Genomic DNA, 14,244 nt, shown 5'->3' with positions numbered 1-14,244 from the left:
AAATAAAAAGAAGCAACTTGTAAGATATTGGATTCCTTTCTGTTTATTCACTTTTTAAAGTCCCCCATTGTGAAAATGAACTGCCAAATCAGACCTTGTTTTGGTGATGTAACTTTTTCTTTTTAAAAAAATAATAATATTATAAAAGAAAAGTAAAAAAATAGCATCGTTAGCTGGGGTAGCGACACGTCATTAAATGACTTGTTCTTACGGTGCGGGCGTCGTAGACGATTGTGACCCGAGTGTTTCTGTTTTTTCTCCTTTTAATTTAACTTCAAATTCATGCTCACGCCGACCATCGTCGCCGCCTCATAGACCAACTTTCCATAGCTTCTCTCCCTCTCTCTCTCTCTCTCCTCGCTTCGCCCATTGCCAAGTTCTCTTCTGCTGTTTTCCAGGTTCAGCTTCTCTCTCTCTTTATATATGTATTTGATGGTGTCTTCCATTTGGGATTGTTGGGTTTCTTGTTGAATTTTCGTCTTTGGGTACGGATCTATTCATATTCTTCATTGGAGACCTTTCTGGATCAGTTTACACCGATTGCTTTACTACTTCTTTGTGGGGTTAGGGTTTTTTATTTGTTTACGCATTTTGATCGTGTTATATATAAATATATATTTGACTGGGATGTCTTATTTGTTTCATATGAATTGAAGTTGTGATGATCGGATTCTTTTTTTTTGTCTTGAGCTTCTAATTGGGTTTTCTTCAAGGTCGTTTAGAGTTTCATTTTTATGATTTTGAAGCCCTTGAGAATACACCTCTGTTAAAAAAATGGAAATTGTCATTCCTCGATTTTACTTCTTTTTGTCTCGTCTTGATTTTAAGTAAAGGCGTCCGTCATTTTAGAGGTAGCACTAGGAGAACAAGCTGTATAATTTTTCTTTGCTTTTGAGGTTTTTGATCTGGGGTTTTTCTGTTATTTTGGCTGAAGAAGCTTTTCGTATGTATCGAACAATAAATTGCTCGGTGAAGGTTTGATTATGGCTTTTGTTCTGTATTGTATTTACAATTCCGACTGATGGGCATGTATGTTAGTTTATAATGTTTGAGCTTGCCTTTAGTTGTTGCTGTTTTTTTTTTTCTTTTTCTCTAATGATGTATATAATGATTATAGTATTACATGAACTTGGACTGCATTTTTTCAAGTGTAAGAAAGATTGTTATGCTTTGTCACAAGGGATAAGATGTTCAATGAAATTAATTTAGGAGATTTTTGTATAAATAAGTAAATGTCTCATGTTTTTGCACATTTACACTTTATTTCTTACAATATTTACATGGAAAATCTTATTGTTTTGTTAAAAATTATAGTTCTTGAATACTGCCTTGTCATTTTTGCATGATATGCTTGTTTGTTCAATATATGTGAGGTGGCCTAGTTTGAAAAATTGTTTCGAAATGGGACATTTGAAAATAGCTGATTTTGTTATCTATATTAATTCCATGTCTTGATGATAAGTTTCATACAAGTACAAATGAATCAGGACTTAGGATAAATTGAGATAGAGACAGTCAATGTCAGTAATAGGACAATGCCTCACAACAATTAAAGAAATTTGAAGGTAATATTGAGTAAAACCCTAAGTTACATTACTATAGGTTTGAACTCTATTGAAATTCAAGCTTTGACTTTGAGAAGGATGCTCACTTCCTAAATAAATCGTGTATTGATAGAAGAAGCTAGACCATCGAGGATCTAGCATTTGTTTTGATTTATATGACTACTTCTCTTTTCTTTGGGTTCCGCTTATTTTTTGCTACCATTTTTAGTCTCAAGGTGTATTAATGAGGTTTCCTCTCAGATTTTCTTGTAATGTTGTAAATAACTATATGATCCCTCTCTCTGAAATGGTTCTATTCAACACATTTGACAACATGAAAAAATAGGATGGGATGGGAGAGGAGTAGAGTAGAGTGACTTCTTGGGCCATTAATTTCATTTTCTTCGTGTAGATGTTGAAGAAGGATTTTGATCTCTTTTGACACACTAAAGCTACATATTATTATAAAATCCTAACAATCTAATACGAGTCCTTGGAATACCATCAAGAGAGAGAATAATACTCTCCTTTGTCTTCTTGTCCTTTCCATCTCTCTTATCATGTATACTCCTATTTTCAACTTTTTTGTTGGAACGTATATGTATTGCTAAGAATTATTACATACAGATTACAAATGTCATTGCAATGCAATGAATGAACTATAAAGCTTCTAAATTTATTTCATTTCAATGTTTTAGGTTACTACTACAATGGCGGGCAGTGTTCTGGCACTTACAAATGATGCAATCCTACCTGTCAGTGCTGTTTCTAATGCAATAATAGAGCTTGGGGATGAAGTGGTTGAAATGCGTGATCCTTTAATTATTACTCAAGTTTCTTTGTTAAGTAATTTTCTTCCCTTTTCTGATTTTATGATACTGGTTTCTGATTCTGTTTTCTTGATTATTAATTTTTTCCCTTTGTTCGTGCATGATCATTCAAATTTAAGATGAAGTTCTTATATTTGTGTATTGGGGCAGCCTTGATGATCTCATTCTTTTGTTTCTATTTTGAAATTTAGAGGATATTTTATTCTCATGCTTTGCATCATTTCTTTTCTCATTCTTTAGGGTTTTATTTTCCGTACACAGAAAAGCTGTTGCCAACAAAGATAAGTCTACAAATTAGACTGTATGTTACTTCTCTGGCTAGTGTTTGACTAGGAAAGGCCATAATTTTTATGAGGGTTTAAATTTAATAACCAGCAATGTTCCCTATGTATCAGACTGGATATTAAGTGATTATATCATTATTTTTTACACATTGTCTTACGAGTTTCTGGTTGCTCAAGTTATCCTAAATCCTTCTTTTTAGTTTATCTCATATTTTATTTATTTATTTTGTGTTCTTCTATATGACCAATAGGTCCACTTGTAAAGGGGACTTTGGGATGGTTTTTCAGTCGAAGCTTGTATATATTAGTTATTGAGTAGAATTATAAATTAATTGTTATATGAACTTTTTTTTTTTGGTCATCCCTGATTGCAGGTCAGTTGCCAGTAAAATCATCTTCCATCGACGTTGTTCTATCTGTTTGTAGATCGCTTGTTACTCCTAGTGACCAATTGTTTAAAGAAATGTTGAGAGTGTTGAAGCCTGGTGGAACAATCCTTCTCTGCCATTCTGAGTCAGCTACTGAGGACACAGATAAAGTAATTAATATATGCATCTTTTGACTTGCTGGTTTCTTATTTTGGTATGCAGACTAACATGCCTTATATTTTTTTTGCCCTCTTATAGGTGACCTCTGCTCTTGAGCGCAAGCTACTATTGGCTGGTTTTCTCGAGGCAAATTCACTTCCACGAAAATCAGTTTTGGCATCTGATGAGCTGTCATTTCTGGTGAGCTTTCAGTGTAATCTGTAAACAGAACACTTTCAATTTCTCAGCTTTCCAACTACATTGATTTTGTCAACCATGAGGGGTAGGTTTGTTCCAGGTCATGAAGCCTGGAGTTGAATTCTCATGGAACCCACCATACATATGCTTGATTTTCTTCTTGCCTCTTAAAGATTATAGAGTTTAGCAAGAGGATCCAAGTTTAAATTGATCCGACAAAATGATTTTGGGTTATTATTGATTGTGGACACATGAAGAAGAAGAAAAAAACAACTTTTTGATAAATTGTGAATTTGGATCAGCATTGAAATTTTTGTGCCCTGGTCATTAATTACCTTGATTGAGAACGTCGTTCTATTTGCATTGTTTGTTTCTGGCCAAACCTTGATTTTTTTTTCTTTGATCATAGGTTAAGGCTAAGAAGCCTTCTTGGAACGTTGGTTCATCCTTTGCCATTAAGAGGGCTCCAAAAAGTTCACCAGTAGTTCAGATTGATGATGATTATTCAGATTTGATTGATGAGGATAGCCTATTAACTGAAGAGGATTTGAAGAAACCCCAACTTCCACTGGGTACATACAATAGTTCAATTTATTATCTTCTGAATTATTCTTATTATTGTACTCTTTTTTTAACTGTTCCATTTGGCTTATGCAGTTGGAGATTGTGAAGTTGGAGCTACAAAGAAAGCTTGTAAAAATTGCACATGTGGGAGAGCAGAAGCTGAGGAGAAAGTGGAAAAGTTAGGATTGACTGATGATCTACTAAACAATCCTCAATCAGCCTGTGGCAGTGTAATGCATATTTTGATGATTTCAATTATTTTTCCTTTTATCGAAAATGATTATTATATGAGTGGCTAAGAGGGCAGCAGAGTTAAGCTATTGTTTCTTTGCAATATCACCCTGGGGACATAACCAAGTTTTACTACATTTTCTAGCAAAAGAGAGTTAACTAGATATAGTAGTAGCGTATTCAGAGTATGCTGTTGAGCATAGTAGAACCTAAGGCTGATATTTTCCCATGCAATGTTGAGTTGTCTATTGAGTGCGGCCTGTTTTTCTATTAACTCTTCCTTGATAGTTATTCTGTATTTATTTATTGTTTTTTATTTTCTCTAAAAGTTGTCCTATTTGCAGTGTGGACTGGGAGATGCTTTTCGGTGCAGTACATGTCCATACAAGGGTCTTCCTCCATTCAAACTGGGCGAGAAGGTACTTGAGAAAAAAAAATCTTTCTTCTTCCCTAAACTCATGTAAAATAATGTGTAATTGGTATTCATCTCTTTGTGTAGGTAGCATTGTCTGGAAACTTTCTTGCAGCAGATATATAGAGATGGAGAATTATGCTTTTTGTCATAGAGACGGAGTTTTCAAATACTCACTCTACAACGGCTATAGCTTATTATGCCTGCATTCTTTTTGCATGATTTTCTACATTTTCATTGTCCACTTGTATTGAAAGATCAAAGTTCTTGATTTTGTACTTGTTCTTGTTCTTAGTCCAAACTGTTAAAACTCCAGTTCAGTAGCTGTTCATGTACAAGTTTCAGTGTGATGCATACAGACGTATGAAATACTAGTTTGAGTAACTTGTTGCTTTTGAGAATTTCTTAGCTTTTGAGAAAAGTTTGGTAAAATGTTGCTTTGTAGGCTGGTCACTTGGAACTTAAATGCTCTCTGTTGTGTAGAAGTTTGAATTAATTTTTTTTAAAAAGTATGCTTATTTAGTAGGATTTTTGTGGGAAGTATATATATGTTAAACTCGTGTTTTTCCCAATTGTTTCCGAGTCTCTAGTTGAATGAAAGTATTTCGAAGGTGATTCAAGTCAGTTTCTTAAAATTGTAAAATTTGTAACAAAATTTATGGTAATTTAATATTAGAGACTACCTGGTTCACATTGTACCAAATGAGATTCGTTCAAAATGGTTTCCTCAAGTGACCCTAATTTGCAAATACAAACATCTCATTTTTAAGATGCAGTATATCAGCATTAAAGCTCTTGATTTGTTTATTTAGGTTTAAGCCATTTTATCCAATCCAACTCTTCTATACATTCTTGAACTATCCCATAAAACTATAAAATATCTCTACACAATCTAATAATCGGAAGAATACTTTTTTTTTTTTGGAACTGTGAAACAGAAAAAGCATAACAAGAACCTAAAACTCACAAACGTTATTATGGGACACACAGGTGACCTACGCCAACATTTCTTACAATGTTCAATTTTCATGTATGTTTCACACTTCATTATGATACTAAGCACCACATGTCTTTTAACAAACACTTATTTCTTTAAGATTCATGCACCAAAAGTTGAATTCTTTTATTTTTGGGGGGGAAAGAAACGATATACATATATGCTTTTCAAATTCACGCAGAAAAGTTTGGCTTTTGGGTTTCGATCCAATCCAACCTCATTATGCAGACCAAACCATACATAACCTTATAAGCTCAGAACTATAAGAAGAGAAGAGGAGCATTTTGTCTCAGAATTTGAAAGATCTAAAATAGCAACATTGGTAGATAGTTTTGTTTTGGTCTACTGCATTTCTTCATCAAGGTCAATTATAGTAGTTGTATCTATCTATCTATCTACAAGCATGATCCTTCTTTCTCTGAAAGAAAAAAAGAAGAAGAAGAAGGAGCATAATACATTATATATAACAATATGGAACAACAAAAGTTTGATTCTCTACAATAAAAATTTGCATATCTCACTCACATGAGGTCAAATTATATACAAAATGACCCGGAAAGACAATTTTCTTTGCTCCCTGCATCTTGTAAAGTATCACTAGCTAACTTGTTGAGACAGAAGGACAAGAAGCCCTTGTGGACCTACTAGAATTTCATTAAGAAAACTAATTAATCCAAACCAGACCACAGGGGTAACATCCACTCCACCAAGGGGTGGAATCAGTTTCCGCGTAACGACGAGAATTGGCTCTGTGGGAGCATAAGCTAGCACATATGGGAACTTTCCCACTGGAAGTTTTGGATACCAGGACATGACTATTCTCACTATAAACAAGAAAGAAACTGCTGATAAAAAGGGTCCTAGAAGGCCAATAGCCAGCTTTGCTGTAGCAGGGTCCAAGTCCCCTAACAATACCATTCTCCCAGCAAGATTTGAGATAGCATCTGATGGTTCTTTGAGATCTTCTGCAACTGAATGTATGTCATGTAACTTCTGCAAAGGATTCATATTGAATTTTGTAAACTCGATGTTAGGAGAGGCTCCAAATTTGATGAAACATAACGTACGCCCTGCAACTTTTCGACCCAGCTTAGTACCTTTAGTAGGGAGCATGTATTTTTCCTGTCAAAACCACAGTGGGAACCTTAACTTGTTTGCGAAAACAAAACGTCAGACTTTATAGTAAACACAAACTTTCACTATAGTTTCCCTGTATAATACGATACTTGGTAAGTTTCTAAACAACAAAGCTAGTAGTAGCCTCATGATTGTCAAGCCAGCAAGGCATGAATTCAGAAGAGCAAGCAGCTATTGAGATTGTGATTTTTTCCACATGTTGCCGTATAAAAATCGAATATCTACAGTCTAGGTACAAATTTCATGAGTAATACATGATTTGGCATTCAATAAATTGTAATTTGAAAGTTTGTCTCATTGGTTGTAGTCAATCCATACATGGTGGTAATCAACAAAATCTTTCTAACTCATCACATGTAACTTTTCAGCTGACTAAATTGAATTCTTTGCCTCACCATTTGGATCCTAGAAACACTCAATTCGAAGTCAAAAGTTTGAAGAAAAGCATGGAAATCCAAAGAGGAAGGTAAGGTATGGCACTTGACAATGTAAAAACTTCATTATGACAAATTAAATAACAAAATCAAAAACCATTACCATTACCAATTCAGGCATCAAAAACCAATTCAAAGAAACAAAGATAAAAATAACAAAATCAAAATATAAATCATAAATAAAACAGATTTGAGCATTACAGAACAACCCAATTCCAAAACGAAATGAGTAAAAATTCTTACAGTGGCATTGGAAGTTCCCGGCTTTGATATCGAAAGTGGCAATCCTAAAAGAAAAAAAGGAAAAAAAAAGAGGCAAAATAAGGAAACAAAAAATTAAAAAGGGAAATGGGTTTGTTGATGATGAATGTGGTTGCACCTTTACTAACCTTTGAGATGAAGGTGGTTGAGAAGATGACAAGATGTTGCTGCCATGGCTATGAGGGCAGCCAAGCCAAGTGAAGACTCACCACAGAGGAACAAACCAGAAGACTACAATGTTTTCGTTAATCGTTATCTTTTTATGTTTTTAATTTATTTTTTATTAGTTGTTGAATTACCCGTATAAATATATTCTGAACTGCAATAATCCCAAGACTAATACTTATTCGACCAAAAACATTTATCTTATTTAAAATCTAATTTTTTTTTTTTTTTAAATCTAAATTTTTTTTTTTAAAAACAAATTGGAGTATTTGACTATTTTTATAAAATAATTTTTAAAAACAAAGTTACAAAATAATAGAAAATTTTGAGAACAACAAAAAGTTATTTTCTATTATTCTCAAATTTTCTTTTCTAACTTTCTCACTTCTTATTTTTTATCATTTTTTCTTACAAATTATTTTATCTCATTATTTATTACAAACTTTTAAAATATTTTTCTCTTTGTAAATATATTTGTTAATTTTTTATTTAAGATTTAAAAAAATTGTTTTTAGAAAACATTAACCAAACACTTCTTGTTTTTTGAAAACTACAAAAATAGTTTTCTGTTCTCATTTCTTAAAACAAAATTTTGAAAACAAAAAACAGAAAACGATGTCAAACAGGCTCAGGTTTCTCAGTTTCCAGTCAAAACAACACTTTAACTATAAAAAACTGTTTTTTTGTTTTTAAAATCTAAAAATTATTTTTTAAAAACAAATTATAGGTGTTTGGCATTGTTTTTATAAAACAATTTTTAAAAATAAAGTTAAAAAAAATAGAAAATTTTGAGAACAACAAAAAGTTGTTTTCTGTTGTTCTCAAATTATTTTTGTCTATCTTTTTTTCTCACATCATTTTTTTAATTATTATTATCTAACATCATTTATTGTCACATCATTTTCCCTATAATTAGTTTATCTCTCTTCACGTTCTCTCACATCACTTTCTCTCTCATCACTTTCTATCTCTCTCCTTATATTTTCTCTCTTCACTTTCTCGCTATTTTCTCTCTTCTCACTTTCTATCTTTTTATTTTCTCTTTCATTATTTTCTATCTCCTTATTTTTTCTTGCATCACTTATTATGTCATCGTTTTCTCTTTCATTACTTACTATATCATCACTTTCTCTCTCATCACTTAATATATCATCATTTTCTCTCTCATCATTTTTTCTCTCTCGACATTTCCTCTCTCATCATTTTTTCTCTACTCACTTCTCTCTCTTCACTTTCTTTCTCATCACATTCTCTCTCATTTTTTCTTGGATCAATTTATCTCTTCTCAATTTCTATTTCTTCAAATTTTCTCTCCTTACTTTCTCACTCCTTATTTTTCATCATTTTTTCTTTCAAACCATTTTATCTCATTATTTATTACAAACTTTTAAAAGATTTTCTCTTTGTAAATATATTTGTTATTTTTTTATTTAAGATTTTAAAAAAATAAAACTAAAAAATGGTTTTTAGAAAACATTAACCAAACACCTCTTGTTTTTTGAAAACTACAATAACTGTTAATGTTCTCATTTCTGAAAACACAACTTTGAAAACAAAAAACAGAAAATAATGTCAAACAGACCCTACCTTTTTGCTATCTACTACTCCTTTCTTTTCTTTTTTTTAAATAAATAAATAAGTTACATCAAGTTTGAAAATATATATATGATATTTTTTATGATAATATTAATTTTATCTTGTGTTGGTCTCTCTTAGGGATGGAAGTTTTCTTCACGGGGCTCCCGTGGGGACCTGTCACTAATAGGGCAAGGATTCCCCGTCTAAATAGGGAAAGGGGCAGAGACGGGGACAAGATCATTTTCAAATTTCGAATGTTAAATGGGACAGGGACGGGGATAGCACTCTTCGCTCCAATAGGGCATTTTTTAATTTTTTATTTATTTTACATATTTCTTTATGTGATTTTGTAGTATATTAGTAATTTTTTAAATATTTTTTATTTTATTTTGGATATATTTAATACTTTGAGTGATTAATATAGTGTAATATATATATATATATTAATTTTAGGTAATTTACATTTGTTTATTTTACTTTTAAATAAATGGGTTTACACGCGGATTCCTCACCCCAACGAGAATTCCCCACCCTACCCCCGACAAGAAATATGCAGGGATGAGGATTAAAATTGTTAACGGGGATGGGGGCGCCCCGTTTCCATCCCTAGTCTCTCTAATAAAAATAATCAAACCCCCGCCAATTACCCCCCGCTTCCATCCCTAGTCTCTAGTCTCTGTAATAAAAATAATCAATCAACAAATTCTCGATCTTTTCGTTGTGCATATATGTTATGCTTATACAAAATAAGTATATCATTTAAGATAATTTAAATAAAAAAAAATAGGTGTTTTGTAGAAGTGTTCAAAAAAAAAAATTGTAACACAATTAACTCACCCAATCTAAATTGGAAAAAATTGACAAAAACACAACCCAAAAAATTCAAGCATATTTCTAAGTTGGAAATCGATGCCAACCCACCCAAATATGTTTTTTTTAATTATTTTTATTTTTAATATAATTTATATTTATAAATGAGTTAGTGATGACTTTAGAGACTATTATTAACTTTCCATTTTGTATTTTATTGTGTTATGTAATATTTAGAAGATTGCTCAGATAAATAAATACATAAATAAATTGAATTTTGTCTTCAATTTTACAATACTCTTGCTTATAATAAATCTAAACTAGTTTATAAAAGAAATATCTTTTTTCTTTTTAAAATTTTCTCCAAACCTCTGAATTACCCTTTAATATAGTCAAAGATACATCTTTCTTTTAGATTTTGAGATTGTATAATGAAATGAGTTTAGAATATTAATTTTGGAAAATGCCTTATTTCTTTTTTTTTTTTAAATAAAAAAGAAAGTTGACCCCGGTAACAGGTTATACAGGTTATCTGAGAAAGAAGGAAAGAAGTGGATAACGTTCTTCTCCCACTTTCTCTGAGACTGCAACAATGGCCATCCGTTCTAGCTTTCTCAAATTCAATCATCTTCAAATCAATGGTACTCAATTACCCTACACAATCATTTTTTTCTTAATATAAATAAAATTGGTCTTCACTTGGATTTTGTTTTTCAATTGCTTTTGTTTGTTATGTAGGATTGCAGCCCAGAATATTCAAACAAAGAAATCTCAATGTCATTGTGAGTATTCTTCTCATCATTATGATCCTTTTCCATTCATTTCTCTTTGCCCTTTTTTATTTTTTGCTCAAAGTTCGACATTGAATGAGACCATGACAACAATGTATATGTAACCATCTTGAACTTAAGCTAAATTTCGTATTGTTCTTCATACAAGGCTCAACAACTCAATAGACAGCTCTAAAAATTTGTTAGAATACACCTTTTTTGTTTTTGGGTAAATTTTGGAATGTGATGTTTGAGGCTGCAACAACAGATGAGTAAAAGGAGTAGTAGAAGTAGTCATGGCATGGCTCCAACTCCAAGCCCTCGGCGTCTGATAACGATATCGACAGGAGATGGGAGATGGCAAGGGAAATGGGATTCTGAATATCTTGTGTCCCTCCAAGATCTAAAGTTGACAGACTTGGTTGAGCTTGAGGATGATCTTCATCATCATCATCATCAAAAAGATGCTCTAGTTTCTGTCAAACTCAAAGTCGAGAAGGTTATTTCACTTTTTCTCACATCATTTTCTTTTCTTGTGATAGTTTCATGACATGATGATTTTCTTTTCTGAACTTCGTTTCTTTTTCTTTTCCTAATGACAAGTACATCATAGTGTTCAACAATGCAGCAAATAAGCAAAAAAAATTGCATGATATAGGCTCAGTAACATGTATATATATATTCATTTGATAACCTTTAACATAACATAAATAATTGTCTTGAAATTCAATCTCTGATTTCTGATCTTTAAAATAATTGAAATTGTCTTGGATTCATTTTTTGAGTAGTTACATTTAAAAATCCTTTCAGCTAAATAAACAACATTATTAACAAATGCATGTTAGTGTAGTTATGTTTCTGTTTCAGCTAATACCTAAGATTGTATCAGTAAGTTCTGCTTCTTACATTCCTCTCTATAATCTATTGCCTGGTTATCTTTTTCCTTTGCCTCTCTTTGTCTTGTTACCATGATAGAATTCCCATCTGAAAATGATTTCATAGTTAGAAAAGAGGGTCTTGGAAGTCATTGGTGTGTCCCACTTAAGAGTTCATTATACTAAATAGATGAACTTGAGGCAAACAGATTCTCTTAAGTGTCATGTTCGGTCTGTTGTGTATAAAGTCGTTTCATCCATTATGCTTACACAATCAAGCCTAAATGTGAGGCATTCTTCCAATTACTCCACTTTAGTATGGATTGGTTTTAAGTTAGAACTCTAATTATATTATTGGGATTATTTGTTTGTCTTAGCTTTCTGGAGTGGAAAACTGGTTCTTGTCCTGTATTGTTTGGTCTGATCCTTTATTCTCCATTTTCTGAGATAGATTCTTCAATTGTAAACTCCCACCCTACTTTTTCAGGCAGTTATAGACAACTTTGGTTGTTCACATGATACTGACATGACATGTCTATTAGCTACATTCTAAAGATGTTCTTCTTAGAGAGAGAGGCTTATCAATAGATATTTTTTTTCATAGTCAAGATAATCATGTTAATGAGAAAGACGGTGCATTAAGTGTATTGTTGTTAGATTGTTGTTATTTGACACTTTAAGATGGTCAACACTACATGAGGTGACACCTCATAATCGGCTAACAGTATCCCATAATATTTATTAAATTCAAATATATGAGACTTAATATTGAATTACACCAATAGCGATACGCCACCTCCTTGTCCTTGTGTGGTGTTGGAATCGTGAACAGAAGATCCTTTATTGTATGGTTTTTTGTTTTGTAATAATAGCATGCCAGCTTTGGATTCTCTGTTGATGGAAGGATCATCACATCGTTCCCCAGAAAATGTAGCAGCTGCAGTTCCCCCTACTGCAGACAGGTATATATTCACTAACTATTCTATCTTATCTTACCACAAAACTTGGAATTTCCATTTTAGGAAAGATAAAAAAAATCTAAACAATTTCATTTTCTCATTCAAACAAAAAATCTGAAGTTTGTTTTTTTTATCAAAAGAAAAAATCATTATAAATATACCCAAAATATATATAAAAAAAATATATATGTTGTAGAATTTTAAGAAATATATTTTTTATTATCTTCTCTCTCAAAAAAAAAATCTCCATGCTAAACTATAAATTTTGGTATATGCATGCTAATGTAGACAAGTTTAAGTATTTTATTGTAAATTCATGATGAATTCTTGTCATTTATATTTATAATATGTTTGATTTGCAGATTGATACAGAATTTAATGTATGGGTTTTATTATCAAAACGAGATAATCGTGAAGTTTCTTTGCCTGAACTTGGAGGAGATGACCCATCTGTAAGTCTTCTATAAAAAGTGAAATTAATGAGAGGAATTTAATAGAGATTTTTACAGTAATTAACATAATAAATGCTGCCTCAACTCAACAGGTCATTTATGTCAAACCTGGTAGCGAAGCAGACCTTGATACGTTCATACAAGACACCATACGGATTACCACCTCTATAAAAGTATGTATATATATAACTAGTATGCACACTAATTTACTATAAGTTCAATAATTATGGTAAAAATAAAAAATATATTCTTCTTTAATATTATTTTTGTAAAGTAATCTTGTTTAGATAACAAGTGTGTTAGAAAGACTATTTTATAAATAACTATAAAATGACATTTCAAAAAAAAAAACCTATAATATGAATATATATATTGTGAAACACCTTCAATTATATTGTAAATTTACATTCAAAAAAAATTATTTCTTCATGTTTTCATAATTTGACCATGTTCCAGTATGTTGTGTGTGTAATAATTAAAAGGTGATACCAATAATTCTACATTTGCAGGATACTTGTTCAGAATTGTGTGAGAAATCTTCATTTACATTGCATAGTAAGTGTTTTTGTTATATTTGACTCTCTTTATTTATTTATTTTGTGCACTATATATTATTAGAACATACAATCAATATTTTTTTTGATCAAGTGCATCTGTAAATGAACTTTTTGTGTTGCAGATAATAGTGGCTCGAGATCGGGTAGTATTGATCAAAGGTGGTCTAGACTCTTGGAGCTAAAGAAGTCACCAAATTCATAACATATAATGTTAATATTAATTTAGAGAACATTAAGAATGTAATTATATATATATTGATATTATAGTATATTGATCATATGGCTTGAACGTGTTGTTGTGTACAAGCTCAAGTATGTATATGGATGACATCTGTGTATAATTTATAAATATATACAAGATCTTAGTTGGTCTAAAATATATAGTGTAAGATAATATATCTTCTTTTTTTTCATTATGGTAATTGAAATATATTGTATAATTTCACTATGATTGACTTCACTAAAAAGAGAATAAATTATATTGAATTTTATATTTTCAAAGGAGCGTATATACTACATATATAAGTAGTAATACTCGTATTAAGTTTGTCCAAAAAAAAAAAACAAAAGTGTACATGCTAATAGTTTATTGTCATTTTTCTTCAAGATTGTTGACTAAATAATCAATAATTTAATAACAAATGAATCATTATAATAGT

At 31.3% G+C, this 14,244-nt stretch overlaps 3 protein-coding genes across 4 annotated transcripts; 2 read left to right on the top strand and 1 right to left on the bottom strand.

The window, feature by feature from the left end:
• The first annotated feature begins 249 nt into the window (after positions 1-249).
• On the top strand, positions 250-5,118 carry LOC133824120 (anamorsin homolog). Its single transcript, XM_062256986.1, has 8 exons — positions 250-398; positions 2,243-2,390; positions 3,033-3,196; positions 3,285-3,386; positions 3,793-3,955; positions 4,041-4,177; positions 4,523-4,597; positions 4,678-5,118. Exons 2-8 carry the CDS (start codon positions 2,255-2,257, stop codon positions 4,714-4,716), a joined length of 816 nt encoding a protein of 271 aa, XP_062112970.1. The 5' UTR covers positions 250-398; positions 2,243-2,254; the 3' UTR covers positions 4,717-5,118.
• A 905-nt stretch (positions 5,119-6,023) lies between these two features.
• LOC133824122 (protein COFACTOR ASSEMBLY OF COMPLEX C SUBUNIT B CCB3, chloroplastic) lies at positions 6,024-7,700 on the bottom strand. Its single transcript, XM_062256990.1, has 3 exons — positions 7,548-7,700; positions 7,402-7,445; positions 6,024-6,709 (listed from the first exon to the last, which is right to left on the bottom strand). The coding sequence occupies exons 1-3, from the start codon at positions 7,591-7,593 to the stop codon at positions 6,185-6,187; spliced, it is 615 nt and encodes a 204-aa protein (XP_062112974.1). The 5' UTR covers positions 7,594-7,700; the 3' UTR covers positions 6,024-6,184.
• A 2,785-nt stretch (positions 7,701-10,485) lies between these two features.
• LOC133824121 (large ribosomal RNA subunit accumulation protein YCED homolog 2, chloroplastic) lies at positions 10,486-13,962 on the top strand. 2 transcript variants are annotated; one of them, XM_062256987.1, is made up of 8 exons: positions 10,486-10,613; positions 10,711-10,754; positions 11,011-11,241; positions 12,490-12,579; positions 12,939-13,028; positions 13,121-13,201; positions 13,538-13,583; positions 13,708-13,962. In XM_062256987.1, the coding sequence occupies exons 1-8, from the start codon at positions 10,565-10,567 to the stop codon at positions 13,785-13,787; spliced, it is 711 nt and encodes a 236-aa protein (XP_062112971.1). In that variant the 5' UTR covers positions 10,486-10,564; the 3' UTR covers positions 13,788-13,962. The 2 variants fall into 2 exon arrangements, with proteins under 2 accessions (XP_062112971.1, XP_062112972.1); XM_062256988.1 differs by lacking the exon at positions 10,486-10,613 and having other exon boundaries at positions 10,712-10,754; positions 10,912-11,241.
• The last annotated feature ends 282 nt before the right edge of the window (positions 13,963-14,244 follow it).

Source organism: Humulus lupulus, chromosome 3, assembly GCF_963169125.1.
Source record: "Humulus lupulus chromosome 3, drHumLupu1.1, whole genome shotgun sequence".
NCBI classification, from domain to species: domain Eukaryota; kingdom Viridiplantae; phylum Streptophyta; class Magnoliopsida; order Rosales; family Cannabaceae; genus Humulus; species Humulus lupulus.
The sequence above is the reverse complement of the archived record's forward strand: the minus strand, read 5'-3'. Positions and strand labels throughout refer to the sequence as shown.

What these genes read in the sequence shown, in the direction of transcription:
- LOC133824122 (XM_062256990.1), bottom strand. Translation starts at nt 7,593, where the DNA reads ATGGCAGCAACATCTTGTCATCTTCTCAACCACCTTCATCTCAAAG. An exon ending in CAACCACCTTCATCTCAAAG is followed by an intron (nt 7,446 to 7,547) that starts GTTAGTAAAGGT and finishes TTTTTCTTTTAG; the next exon opens with GATTGCCACTTTCGATATCA. An exon ending in CGGGAACTTCCAATGCCACT is followed by an intron (nt 6,710 to 7,401) that starts GTAAGAATTTTT and finishes TGGTTTTGACAG; the next exon opens with GAAAAATACATGCTCCCTAC.
- LOC133824120 (XM_062256986.1), top strand. Translation starts at nt 2,255, where the DNA reads ATGGCGGGCAGTGTTCTGGCACTTACAAATGATGCAATCCTACCTGTC. An exon ending in GAAACCCCAACTTCCACTGG is followed by an intron (nt 3,956 to 4,040) that starts GTACATACAATA and finishes TGGCTTATGCAG; the next exon opens with TTGGAGATTGTGAAGTTGGA. An exon ending in CTCAATCAGCCTGTGGCAGT is followed by an intron (nt 4,178 to 4,522) that starts GTAATGCATATT and finishes TCCTATTTGCAG; the next exon opens with TGTGGACTGGGAGATGCTTT.
- LOC133824121 (XM_062256987.1), top strand. Translation starts at nt 10,565, where the DNA reads ATGGCCATCCGTTCTAGCTTTCTCAAATTCAATCATCTTCAAATCAAT. An exon ending in AAAGAAATCTCAATGTCATT is followed by an intron (nt 10,755 to 11,010) that starts GTGAGTATTCTT and finishes CTGCAACAACAG; the next exon opens with ATGAGTAAAAGGAGTAGTAG. An exon ending in TCAAACTCAAAGTCGAGAAG is followed by an intron (nt 11,242 to 12,489) that starts GTTATTTCACTT and finishes TTGTAATAATAG; the next exon opens with CATGCCAGCTTTGGATTCTC.